The sequence below is a fragment of the Varroa jacobsoni genome, unplaced genomic scaffold (assembly GCF_002532875.2).
Source record: "Varroa jacobsoni isolate VJ856 unplaced genomic scaffold, vjacob_1.0 contig00578, whole genome shotgun sequence".
Lineage (NCBI taxonomy): Eukaryota > Metazoa > Arthropoda > Arachnida > Mesostigmata > Varroidae > Varroa > Varroa jacobsoni.
In genome coordinates this window covers 24561-38977 of record NW_019214492.1, presented here as the reverse complement: position 1 = coordinate 38977, position 14417 = coordinate 24561, and the positions used below count along the sequence as shown (strand labels likewise).

Genomic DNA, 14417 nt, shown 5'->3' with positions numbered 1-14417 from the left:
ACTCGCCATTCCCTCTCCCATTAACTTGATTATTTTTGTTTTGGATAAACATTCACTTTGAAGCCAGCCCGGTATGTTTACGATTCGTGCGAAACTTACAGCTGCGGCGAGTAACTTGTACTGGCTGGTAAAAAAATTAGAGGAAGATTTTTAACTTACAAGAAATAAGCTGTTTCTCGAAGTCATCGACTGATGATGTGCTGTTGACCACCAGAAAACATCATGCGGTCATCTATTATAAGGTAAATTTAAAACTTCAAGAGTGATTTTTAATTAATTGAAGCTTAGAAGATTGATATTTAACTTCAGTCAATGTTAGTGCGTGTGCACAAAGCTGTAACTCTTCAAAAAGTTCACTTTATTAATAATTATTCAGGGTAAGTTTTCAATCATCTCCATTTAACGAAAAAAAGTGGCGCGAAATATTAAAAAAAATTACAACTTTTACAATGCTTAAAAATATACATTGGAATTATCTCGACCTGGTCTTTCAAAAATTCGCGCAAATCAAAAATCCCAAAGTCAAGCTGTGTTCCTAAGATGAAAAGTACTTTTTATTGCCCCCCTCCCCCCCCCACTATGTTTTGTGATATTCGATTTATGTTACAGTCTTTATAAGACATGTTTTTTGCTTATCCGAATGTTATTGTTTTAATCGACACGTTTGTTTCTTGTTGTAGTTTACCTTTCGTCGCTCTCTACCTGATACACGCATGGCTATTCACTTTCGACGTGCTTCTGTTGTCGCGGCGAAGGGCGCGCACCCCCGTTGCCGTGGGCACATTGTGTGTGCTTTTTGGGACACTTATCTATGTTATAGTTACCTGCGGAAACTTACCTCAGCTTGAGATGAGACTACCCGATTTCGACTTCCACAACCTTTATTTCCCTGGGCGACGTTCTGCCGGGAAACAACCTTATGTACCATGGGAACCCGCCTCGGGAAACTTTGGAACAGCTTCTTGTGTGTCTGAGGGCAATAATATATATCCCGATGGTCAACAAGCCAGCCAACAACGACAGAAAGATATGTGCTTTCTTCCGAAGAAAACGATCGCTCCTGGCATTTCACACCACATTCTTGAAAGTCAACAAGAATTGGGTACGAGTCAAGAACGACAATTGGACACCTCGGGAAATCCTCAGCAGCAGCTAAATGCTGCTGAAAATTGTCAAGATAGCGGTCAAATTAATTTCAGGTATCCAAGCGAGCATGACAACAATATAGACAACGTGACTATTAAAGAAAGACAACGGAAATGCCAGCTCTGGCGATGCTGCGAAGGTGCTAACTTGCAATATATCTGCTTTAGATACAACGCCATAGATCACGCCAGTGAAGAAGGCAATATTTCCCTGATTCTCTAAATGTACGTTACTCGGTATTATGTGCATATTACTCACGTCGAATGTCCTATGTTAGGAGGTTGCAAGAATGTGTATGTATAGCCTGGGGTAACATTTATTCGATTATAGTAGTTTTATATGAAGTTACTGTTACTTAAGTTTATTAACTGTTATATGTCGCGTTTGTTTTAATTCAAATTCTCGCCGTTAAATATAACTTCTTATATATAATAACCAGCGAATAATATATGTCATATTGAATTGAAAAAATCCGAAGCTATTTGTTTACATTGTGATTAATCGTTTGGAGCGGATGAATCACTACAATATACTGTCGATCGTCAGTATTCAATTCTAAGTTTAGTGTTGTTAGTAATATATTTTTGCTTGAAAGTGTTATCTTATCGTGATTATCGTGCTTTATTTTTTTTATTATCATCATCACGTGAACATTTTTGAATAACACATATATACATGTGGCGATTTTAAATGCAAATTTTGAGTATATAAGAGGCGTGCTTGATTGAAACGACAACATAACTATGGTCACAGATTTGGTTTAGTTATTGTATTGTCCTTACCTTTGAGGGTAATATTCTTCACGGTAAGCCATTTCTGTAAAGACGGGGATTCCGTGAAATTTATGCGGTTAGTGTAATGTGTTCAGTTATAAAGCAAAGATGTCTTAAGCATGCTTTCAAGTGCAAGGTAACTGTCGAACTAAGACTGATTTCTTGCGAGTGATCTCGTCCAGTCGTTTGAATTGAAAAAAAATGGCGAAAGCGAGGACAATCTAGATAAATCTTTGCGTTTAAACCTTTCAAAAGACTGTTACGGGGCCGCAAGCGCATTACATTGCCATATCGAAGTTACGTGAATGCTAGTAATTGATCGCGGACTATATCGTAAGAGAGCAAAGTCATCTGTATTTCTTAATAAACTACCAGTACGTCTTTGCGTATCTGTTGTGGTAATTAACATAGGCTATAGGATCCGGCCAACGAGCATAATCTCTAGTTATTCCGTACTGCACGAAACATCACGTCGAATATTTGCACTTTATGAAAAGCTTCACGACCACAGAGATGTACATTTTCGTGTTTTATTAAAGTGCGGTGTGTTTTAGAGCTGGCAGATTCAGTAGCGGCAATACATTTGCGAATCCCGTAGTTGACCTGAAAGAATATCTTTTCGTAGTTATATACTCCCTAAAGCAAAATGCATGAAGCCGTTACACGTATTATAGTGCAAAATCAACCTTTCAGAATAAGTTATATATCAACACTGTTGTGATCGGCTCTCTGCAAAAGCAATTAATCTAAAGTATAATAAAACAAACATACACAAGCACGATATTCGATACTTGCATTTCCTGTCAGCATAGGCTACGTCATATGAACAGTCTACACAATCGAAACAACATAATGTTAGCAGCAGGAATACGATTTCATGACTTAATATCAATCGCCGGTGATATTAGTGGTTCATTTTACCCTTTATATATAAGAGTTTTCTGTTATGAATTGTTGCTTATCTTTAAAGTGGTTTCTCGGTACCGCCTGTCCTACCATGCGCCCAATGCCCAGATAATCGGGATTGGTTTTTGGAGCAGTTAGCACATCTGTCTCGACGAGTCGATCATCTGCAGGCGCAGGTGGACAAATGCGACTGTGGCTCTCTGAAGGTCGGCCAGGTTGGACCGGAACTTGACGCTGCAATACGTCGAGCTCTGATGCTGTACGATGCTGATAAAACCGGCATGGCCGATTATGCATTAGAGAGTGCGGGTAAGTGACGCCCTTTTGTAACATCGAGATGCCTGTACTTACGCTTTCATTTTCATTCTGAAAGTATAAGTGATTGATCCATATGTAAAAAGTTGCATTGCTTATTGCTAGTAATAACTTAGGAAGTATAAAGTTGTTTTTTAGTCGAAGGCGATATTTTGCTGCCTTAAATATCCAACGCTATACAACGTCTAAGAAAATAAGAAACTTATAATTTAATTTTTTTAGGGAAACACCTAACTTTTAGTATTTTGTCACGTTTTGCTTGGTAGCACTAAATGAAAAACTACTTAGCTATATGCGGTACAGCATAACATCGTTCAAAGTATATGGAGTTAACTTTGGAGCGCTATCAATAAAGCCGTTTACTATAAACACTTTTATGCATAGCTTTGAATTGAAGTTACTCAACTACTACACGTAAAAATTCTAGAGGAGCAATTTTCATTACTGAATTCGATCCGAGTTTTTAGTGAATTATTTTTCTCACGCTTACTTCTTAGGGGGCTCAGTGTTGTCCACTCGATGCACGGAAACCTATGACATGTCGATGGGTCGTTACTATCTGTTTGGGTTTATTCCGCTATTCTGGCATAGACCGTCGCCGCGCTTGGCAATCCAACCTACCCTCTCTGTAGGACAATGCTGGCCATTTAAAGGGAGCATCGGTTATTTGGGTAAGCAGTATAAATGGATAGTCTAAACGAAGTTCACAATATGAAACAGTACATAGAAAGGGAGAAAAATAATTGTCCCACGTTCAAATTATTAATATAATTCAATCTCAGACAATATTGTTATAAAGAAAGATTCAGCATCATCGTTTTCTGGAGGAAATAAACAGTTTAGTTCAGTCTGGATTATGGCACATTGAGTATTTGGAGGTACGAATCGAAAAGGTAATGCTAAACATTATAAACATGTAGAGATCGGATCAATTTTAGAATTTTAAAATAGCTCAACGACTTTCGTGTGTTATACTAGCTTGAGCTTAGCCTTGAGTTACTGGTATAGCCTCATAAGATATATAGATGTAATGATTTAAATTCGTTTATGTATTGTTGATTGAAGCTAATCTGGCGAAGTCAAAATTTACTTTTCTGTAGAAAACGCAGGTCTTACAAGACACCAAAACCCAATTCTTGAAAAAGATAGAATTTTTATTATCAAATTGGAAAAATAGCTGCTTAAAAGTGAACTGGATACTAAATTAAACAATAGCTGCTCTGGAGCCGCTAAGACACTGTACACTGAGTCAAAAGGGCGTCGGGGTTAGCATCATGAGACCATTGGCATCACACCCTGATCCTAGAGGTTGCCATCCTAGAGGAACTACCATTTGGGTGGCTCTTGATTTTAACTTAGTTTGCAATGGCGGAGCCTTCTGGTAGCGCGTGCTCTTCCGGTCGCCGATGTCCACAATTCGCACACCTTTGGCTGTATTGCTCGTTTGGCTGTGATACTTCACCTTGACCTATGTGATTGAATTTTACCTATGTGAAACCTATCCTAGTGTTGAATCAACACTACTATTCGTGTTATGTCGCGGGGTCTTGATAAAAATATTTCGAAGAGAAAAAGACAGAGGCCAGCGTTAAGAAAACCTGACATGATATGGATCGTAATTATACTGCAAAGTATGTACAGCGAGCTAGCGTGCGCCACCTAGTGTGCGATTTGAGATTATGTGGATCAAAATTCTAAGGCTCGCTTGATCTTTTTGGCGCGGCTGCAGTTGTTCGGTTGTCTCGACGTGTTGTGGTGGATGCCTTTGCATTGGAACACATCCCGGCATCACTTGCACCTGCTGGAAATATTGACTCTAGTCCGAATCATTTCGAGGTAGGTGTACGTTCAGACGGAGTAAATCGTTTCTCAACAGACAAAGAAACAAATTCAGACTCAACAAAAAAAGAAACTGAAATTTGAGCGGGAATATATCTTATAGTTTTAACTTATGGTTCTAAATAGATCATTGTATCAGTGATAAACTCCTTCGACGGTGAATTATTGTTGGAGTACTGGACAAAAGAACGATCCACCATTGTAAAGGAACGTATCTATGTATTTTCTCATATGTAGATCTAGAACTGCTTCTGTAATGCTTAACTGTCCCACAGGTATTTGGGCTGGAGAACGAGGACGACACCGTAGGTGTTTTTTTGGGCAGCTACAGTTATACGACAACGGGAGAACCACTCCAACATTTCAAGGTTCAGGCGGATGTTGGTGACCGATCGTTTGACACAGTTGAACTGAAAATCCTCACGAATCACGGCAATTTACATTACACTTGCCTTTACCGGTTTCGGGTACATGGTAGACCTGTGCACGATGATGGCCTGTGGTAACCTAACAACTCTGTTCCCTGTAACTCAACGAGCTCTCATATGTGTGGGCAATAGTTACATCACAGGTGATAGTCAGCGACGTCATCCCGGTCACGTTAGGATTGATTCTGTCCTGATTATTGGACTAGCAAGACATCAACTTAGTATTGCAGTTAAATGCTAAGATTTTCCCTAATATATTGAGACATAATGAGTCTACACAATATTTTGCTCACGATTACGGTGTAAACTTGAATCGAATTCGCTAGACCTCGCTGCGCTAATGCTCGTAATAATTGTTTACTCAATGGCATATATATTGCGTACGGAAATGGTCTCACAGAAATTTGCGCGTCAACATATTACCTTAGGTATTAACAGCAAGTTATGAGTACGTACGTTATTGATGCTGTCTCGGTGCTATTGGAAGTTATTTGGTATACATGACATTTGAACAGTGTAAAATTCTGTCTCAATTCATTGCTTTTTTTTGAGTGTGTTCAATCATCATGTCGTTTCATAAAAAAGTTTTTTTTTCAAGTTCTATTTCGGCTATGATATTACAAACCAAGGAGCCGATTAAGCTTACGTAAGCACTAGCTAGTGTGTTAAGTTTACAAGTGAATAACATTGCAACATTTAAATCTAATTCAGTTTGTTTCCCTAAACATTTACATAAACATTTGCATGGAAAAATATAAGATAACACGGTATGTAGCAAGGCTCTAGTTTGTGTGTTTAAAATAAGATAATAAGCCGTTTAGGTCATAAATGTGCTCAAATAGATACTAATTTCAAAATTTACTCTGCAAGGATCTAGAAAATGCTTTGGTAATTTTTTGGGCTTACTGTCGTAGGAACTTCGGTTAGCGCAAGAAGGAACTAACTGTAGAAATATCTATGGTTTTCTATACCCCTTGCAGATTTGATCTTAAAATCGTTAGACTAAAAATCAGTCCAGAATTGTAACGTATCGCATAAAAAAAACTATGATTTCGCTCTAAAGTATCTTTACAGTTGAGGTTTTCTCTTTTTAAGGCAACGCTTGTTGCGATTATTGTTAGTGCAAGCGTACCAAATCAAATAATCTCTATACTAGTTATACTAAACAGACATTTAGCGACGAGCATAGACGAAGTGACTTTAGGTCATTTTCTTTGCTGCCGTAGAGCCATTCCGCTGTCGTTTATGTCGGCTATCTATATATAGATATATAAATATAGATCTATATATATCTAATAGAGTCTAACCAACTGCAATGTGAGAATGTCTAACTCAACGGTTAGTGTACGATTTCTGAAAGGTCAAGCGTACAACTCAGTTAATCTAATTTAAGGTCTATTCTATACAAAGATGGTTCTACAGTTTGAGATAGTTGAATAGGCATAAACTATCATATTGCAGAAAGATAATGCAGGCTTCATGTTATCATACATATGCAGTCTGGATTGTTCCAACAGACAGACTTGAATGAACTAGTACAAATACCACATTATTCAGTTGTAGATCGGTAGAATGAGTACTCGGCAGGTAAAATTTGTAAAGGACCGTGATATTGCCGCAGTATTTAATTGGTGATTGATCAGCCAAAAAACGATTATATAGATATATCTGATAGAAATTATTTGTTACTGAACGTGTGTATATAGCCGCAACATCCATCGTACATTTTTAATTGTCAACACTATATTTATAACACTTATTTTAGGTTACCAATAAATACGAATCTGATAATCTACAACCCATGTCAGCTTCATTGAGTCGGAAATGTATATATGGTAACTAATGTATTACCGCGATATATTCTTTTTATTGATACTATCGCCGTATACAAGAATAAGAATGCATTAGGCTGTTACGAACGAATCCGGCGGACCTCGACATTGAGTAAGTTTTGAAGTACGCGCCGCTAGCAGAGATAATTTGGCTGGTAAATACTCTAGTTTTCTAGAAATTGGCAAGTGAAAACCGGTCAAGTTTCCTCGAAAAAAACAGGCCTGTAAATCGACGTCGAGTGATTTTTGTCCCCTGAACGCCACAGTGCTGCCAAAAGTTCATAAAAGAATGGTAAAGGCACCAGGTAAAGACGCTTTAAGCGAAAGTATAGCGTATAAATTGTGCAGATGTTTCAAAAACGGAAATTAGAGTGTCGACGACCAGCAAGGAAATGACCTGACCTCGGGACTCAAGGGGCAAGAACGCATTGACCCAATCGAAGAGGTTTTTCAAAAAGGCAGAGTTTGTAGTCTCTGTAGTGTAGAGTATAGAACTCTTTGGGCTAAAACTGGCGTTTAATAGATAACATGTTACAGAATTATAACCTAAATGCTGAAAATTGAGTCAAAAATAGGTTTCATCCTAATTCACTCGAGTTGGAAATATGTGTGGTATACCTCATGTGTAATTTACGGAACCCCAATCAGCCAAAAACTCGCTAGCAACAAATTGTCGGCATAGACGAAACATGGTTCAATCTTTGTCATGAGAGAGACCAGGCAAAAGAATGGCGTCGCCTTGGAGAGAAATCGAGTATTTGGCAGTATTATGTTAATACTTGCAATGGTTATCCGAAGTGTGTGCTATTTATTATAAAATCCTCGTAGACAATGAAACAATAAATGCTGTCGGTTATCTCGCGTTTCGCAAGAAAGTCATGAACCATCAACACGGTAATCTGGTTCAATCAAACGGGCAGTCTGGTTCCTTGATGATAACGCCAGACCTCATTGCCGTACCTCACTTACTTCCCAGACTAAATAAAGCAACTTCGGCTTCAACACGCTTTTTCTCCCGATTTAGGGCCGGGTGATTACGAGACTCACCATGTCCCAAAGAGGATAACTAATGCCCAAGCATATATTCACTATAGAATAACTCTAACAGGTGTATAAATAGAGAAATCTTAGAATGCAAGTAGTAGAAATAAAGCTACCCAGAAGCTCTGGGATAAGCATATAAAATGAAAGCGAATATCTCTAACACAAAGGAAATCACCGTTCTAGCCAACACATTCGAACATTAGCAGGATTGGTTTGCAATACCCCAATGCATTATTTGTAGCATGGTAAATGTTTTTTTTTTATGATGAAAGTGTCGATTTCGATTAACCGGGAATAATTAAACATTAATTAAGTTCTGTCTAAAAAACATCTAAACGAATGTTGGCCTATCAGTTAGAGAAAACATGGGCTAAATATTGAAATTCAGGTGACGCATGGGGAATTCTCACCATGAAAGAACAGTTTTCTAAATTATTCTTCGCGTCCTCTCATACGTTGGTTTTTCTCTGTCACAGCAAACAAGTCTTGTGAGAAAGTTATGTGAGAGTTATAAGAAAGAAATAATGAGATGTGGAAAGATTTTGTAAATAAAGAGTTGCTTTGTCATTATCACTTTCAAATGTGACGTCAGTGAATTAGAAAAGCTCAATATGAGCGATATAGTGTCTGGCGTTGATCTGTCATAACATGGAAAGGAATCACAGTATGCTCTACTGTGCCCATTCCAGACAGTTTTCAGGTCGTCTGTATTCGAATGGCCAATATGTGGACGCTTTCATTGTCATTAATGATAGTATAGATATTTATCCAGTAGGTAAAAAGGTAGGTTTTTCATGATGAAAAATTTGACGGTCGAGGTGCTTCGATTTTTTATTGTGTGTATGCATCTTCACAGTGGCAAGCCTATGGCAAGCGTCTCTTTGGAAGCGATTCAGTTTTGCCGATATAATCGTCCGTGGGTGTCTCTCTGCCTTAATTTAATTTGCTGCCTTAACTGCGTCTCAGCAGACTGGACAGGCACCTTTGAAAAAGTGCATAAGTATGGTGATACCGATACAAACCAATTGATGAACGAGCAATGACAGCGAAAACGTTTCCAATGCACTGCTTAAATTATCATCTTGACTTGATAACTATCGCGCAGTCTACTATAAAAAAAAGTGTCGTATAAGTGTGATGTAAAAATATTAATAATAATCGTATACATTGATGAGTTCAGTACATCGAAAAAATGTCTGGAGTTGTCAATCACTAATAAGACGAAAGGCATTTTACTACGCACGCAAATAGTATAATTGATCATCTGTAAAAAAGTTTATTTGAACTGACGTCATTGGAGCTACCTTAGCGGCAGATGATTGTTCGTGCAGGGTACATGTTAGTGTTATTTGGTGAGAGAGCCTTGCTGGTAGCCCTACTTTAGGACTAGTGGAAAAAGAACCTTATTCGATCGCGTTTTGATAATCGGTAAGTATCAGTACTTACTGCTCAATTATGTAGATTAAAGCTTGCTATTACACAAGTAATGAACAAAAGCGGGGTTAGTTGTTTTCAGAGTCTATGAATAAACTCCAAGTGGAACAATTACAGAAATAAACAGTTTATTGCCAGGTTCGTTGTGCACAAGTGATTACGGTGAATAAACGCAAGTAGTTACTGTTAGTTCTGGAAATGAAATGACATGTAAACAAACTGTAACAATTACATTGCCTTAAAAAAATTTTTATAAAGCATTGAGATGAATTAAGAGCAATACCTGTTTAGTTGTCAGAAAAATAGACCAATCCCGATGCTCCCTCTCGTTTAAGTCTATGAAATGAAGCTAGCGTAACCGGTATCGAGAAGAACAAATCTGGACTCATTTTATTGGGGCAGGTATAAGTATTTCCAAAATAATTTCGATTGATTTTGCTTGTATTCAATATAGCTTTATTTATCGATGGCAATTCTGATTAGCGTGCGTTCGAGATTGAGTACATAAAGCTAAGACTTCTTATATCAATTTTCGGGTTACCTATTTTCGGTCACAAGGAGAAATCACCATGTTACCTTTGCGGCTTTTTATAGTCGAAACCTCAAATCAAACGGCTATTCGAAAGTGGAACTTTTATCTGACGTTAGGTTCAATCTGATAGTTGAGAAGTTACTGCCGGCCACTATACAACTTGTGAAAGCGTTATTTCCCCACTTACATTGATACCATTTGACATCCACTTTATTTTAATAAAGTCATTATTATAAATGGATGCAATGATACTTTCGCCCAGTTATAGTGTCATTATAGTGTACATAACTTCGTGTATTTAAGCGATGTGCTTGGAAAACATTGATGCTGCATGACGAGTGAGAAGCTTTCAATTAAGGTAGCCAGTTATGATAGTAGGGAGCTTCCAAAATGGCGGTATGATCGCGAAAATCAGAAAGCAAATTTTCCGTGTCTTCCGTTTTATGAGCATGAATTCGTCTGTTCTTTTTCTAAATGGACGAAGCGTTGGACGAGAAGTTCAGCGACTCTGATCGCGCATTAATGAGGTATGATGAGATCGGATGTCATTTTTGGATAGCTGCTGTTGATAGTAGTCGCTGCGGGGAAAACCACCTTTCTTGTGACAGACTACCGGGAAGATATAAGTAGCCGAGTTACGTTGTCCGGTTGACTGTCCGGTTTACGGATTTAGTGCAGGTTTACTGGCACACTTGATTTCAATGAACGTCCCCATGGAGCTATCAGTGGCCGTCAGTAATATCACTTACCGGTAGATGGGAGATGCGTCGAGCTGAGCGGAATTTCTATACAGGCTTTGGCCTATGAAGTGAGGTGACTTGACAATATGCAGATAGACAGCCGGACAAACAGACAACGTAGGATACAGTACAATTCGCCAAATAAGCGGTTATAGATACGGACATACACTCACAGACAAGTATCCTCTGGGAGAGAAGGATCACCTGGAACAGAATCCTTGACGTATAAAGAAGCCATGGGTAGACTACGCAGGGATACAGCGCGGCAATTTGCTTTTCCTTTTGTTCACGTGTTCTCAGTGCGCTAGTGACAGCTGCCGTTCAAATGAAATGGTTTTTCGGTCAGAAGTTTGGCTAACACGAAAACTATTATGATGAAAGCATTCGTGACTAGCGTGAGTAAACACTGTGCGGTACTTCTCAGTACTTTTTTTCTAATGGAAGTTTTGCAGCGTTTGGCATACGGTTGGTTATACGTTATTCCAAAATCTAAATTCTGCTGAACGGACTTTGATTAGCGCCTGTACTTGTCTCTTGATATTGAAAATGTATGGCTTTATCTATTTTAGTGCTACGAGAAATTAACTCGACAAAATTCATAGCAGTACGCTGGCTCGAGTCTTGAATAGCGAAAATAGTATTTTATCATGGCATTGTATTTTCTTTTTTTATAAAAGCTAACTGGCAGGCTTACGCCGTTCAAAAACACCACTTTCAGCTTTATTCATCGCTTATTATATGTACAACTTCATAGAGCATGGCACAACCTCGCTTAAAACGAAATTTAGGAAACGTTTGCTTGCTGATTAAAAAAGTCTTTTTTTCACTATGAATGCATTACATTTAGTATCTTGTGTCTACTCTATACAATATCCTTAATCGAAGTTCATCAGTGAAAAGGCGGTGCTATTCGTTGAACGTTCAGTTGAATACGAGACTATGCACGAACATCTAATCATTGCTTACTAGGCCATTTTATTTGTGGCTGTGTGCATGTTTAGGGTAATTCAAAGAGCGTATGTTCCCGGGGACACTGTCATCACTTCCGACAGCAAAAGTGTCTCTTCGACTTCTGCTACTGCCGGTGATGCTACTAGGGAGAAGGCCGACGACAACGAGAAGAAGGGTGTGGATGAAAGAGGTTTCGGACATCGTCTGGGCTTCGGCTGTCCCGGCTATGGCGGCAGCTTTGGGTCTCAACAAGGATTCAAGCAAGCCTTTGAAGCGTCAGGTAAGTGCCGTCTTGTTTCTTGTGGGAGACATTGTAGCTAAGTAGAAAATTATTACTTTGAGTTTGGTACATTTAAGCACCAATTACATTTAATGTTTAGTGCAATTTACGCTTTTGAAATAAGCGACCATCACTCTTTGTTTTCAACACTCGATCTTCGTTTTACGAATAAGCAAGATTTAACACTAACTTTGTTTCAATGACTGGCCAATTTTTTTGCAGGTTAGTTTCAAAACCAGGGAGCGTTCGGTTGCAACCAGGGTTCGTCGCAAAGTAACGTTTACGGTCACCGCGAACGCTACGGCGAACCGACGCAATTCGGTTTAGCTCAAAGCTCGGATCAGTCCTCATCAACCGGTCAGAATGCTTATGCCAGTCACTTTGACAAGGGACAATTCGTGCAGGAAAGTAACCAGGGTAGCGGATACGGCTTTGTTGGCTAAGTTAAAATCTGTGATTGAATATGACAATACATATATATTGAATAAATAAGTTTCTCCGCGTATGTAATATTGTAAGTGCGTTTTTTCACTTACCGTCTAGTGTTAGTAACCCAAGGTCTCAAGTGACTATCGTTACCACATACTTGAGATATGGCCAGCTGCAGCAGTGTTAAACGCGCCGATAAAGAACCGTCGCAACTTTAGACGCATAAGAAACGTTTGAAAGTTGCCATGTTATAAATCGCGACTAGTTCAGGTGACGGGTCAATTCCTAGGGTACTGTACATTAAAGACGATGATCGTGGTGACGTGTGTCCTCATTAAGAGTGCCGCTACCTCGAAATAGGAAAAGGCAGAAAGTCTCGCCCGAGTATAGTGAATAGAATGGTGGCGAAAATGGTCGAAGGGTCAGCGGTGTCCAGGGAGTTCCTCGCGTGTGGAAACGGGAAGCGAACGACTGCCGCAGTCAGTGGTCAGATCAGCAACGTATTGAGTGATCGGCAGAAACAAGATGCGAAAACATACAAGACTGTGGCGAATAACATTAGCTGACAACATGGGAGAGAGAAATTAGGTTGAGAGGGTGAGCAGGATTATAAAAGCACAAGCCAAAATGTTCTAAGCGTCTTGTACAACTACGAGGCACACCCTTAAAATTTGAAGTTTATGGTATGTATGCCCCTAACTATAACTCTGTCTTGATCTCATATTACTTGCTTTCCCTATATATACATGACATCTTAATATATTAATATAATATATTAGTAGAGTTATATCTGTAAAAAACTTAAGGTTTGTTCTCGACGAATTTCGCGCTCTTTATCTTAGAGAAACGTTTCCTATTAGTTTACTGTATTTTATATATAGATTACTAATTATTAACGCGACAGTTACTAACAGCGACAGTTACTCGTTGGTGTTACCTTTGGTGATGTCGAAAGTTTTTTTTTTTGATGAAAAACGGAAAAAATACGTTAGTGGCGCAGGCTTTACATAGCCAGATCACGGACTATAGTATAAATTTGGTCAATGTTTCTATATAGACTTTTCAAGATCACTTTTGCTACCATATAACCTCCAATATATTATGGCATAAGTTAATTTCGAGCATGTTTGTGCTTATTGGTGCATGTAAGTTTTGATTTCAGGTTATATAAAAGTTTCATTGCAATTCGGTTTTTAGGGTACACTCGGTGAACGCAAGTGGAAAACATATGTACATTTCGTGGTGATTTATTCACTACATTCTGATTAAGCAACAATTAAGGTAAATAGATTTACTCAATGTACCAATTTGTCCTCTATGTAACGGTTTAGATCAGCTTGGTCTGGTGCTTCGTCGTTGTGTTAGCAGCTCCGGCTGCTAATGAAAAAGCATCCGATACAGCAGCAGGCAAGAAGGAGGTTGAAAAGCGAGGATTTACTTTCAATCATGGTTACCGAGGCAACCCGGGTAACTATGGCGGAACTGTAGGCTACGGCGGGGGCTCTGTCGGAGTATACTATAATCAGGGCTACAGCCAGGGGGCCGGAGCTTCGGGTAAGATCATTTTTCTAAAGGCTCTCTGAACCTGAAAGAGTATAGCTCCTAACTGTAATGAACAGCATCGAGTTATTGGCTACCAAGAATGCCAATCTGTTTGGCAAAGAGTCCTCTATCTTGTAGTCTAAAGAAGGCTTATAAGAATTAATTAATTCAAATTAACTATTAAACTAAAGACACGTGTTTATGTGCCTAGTTGCTCAAAATCCTA

The 14417-nt window shown here is 38.8% G+C and overlaps 1 protein-coding gene and 1 long non-coding RNA gene across 2 annotated transcripts; one reads left to right on the top strand and one right to left on the bottom strand.

The window, feature by feature from the left end:
- Positions 1-48: 48 nt before the first annotated feature.
- On the top strand, positions 49-12738 carry LOC111271393 (SUN domain-containing protein 5). Its single transcript, XM_022852148.2, has 8 exons — positions 49-242; positions 681-1199; positions 2890-3134; positions 3638-3811; positions 4870-4976; positions 5255-9066; positions 11991-12220; positions 12443-12738. Exons 1-6 carry the CDS (start codon positions 223-225, stop codon positions 5483-5485), a joined length of 1296 nt encoding a protein of 431 aa, XP_022707883.1. The 5' UTR covers positions 49-222; the 3' UTR covers positions 5486-9066; positions 11991-12220; positions 12443-12738.
- On the bottom strand, positions 1527-2995 carry LOC111271396 (uncharacterized). Its single transcript, XR_002686841.1, has 2 exons — positions 2916-2995; positions 1527-2522 (listed from the first exon to the last, which is right to left on the bottom strand). It is a non-coding gene; the product is annotated as an uncharacterized LOC111271396 (long non-coding RNA).
- Positions 12739-14417: the final 1679 nt, after the last annotated feature.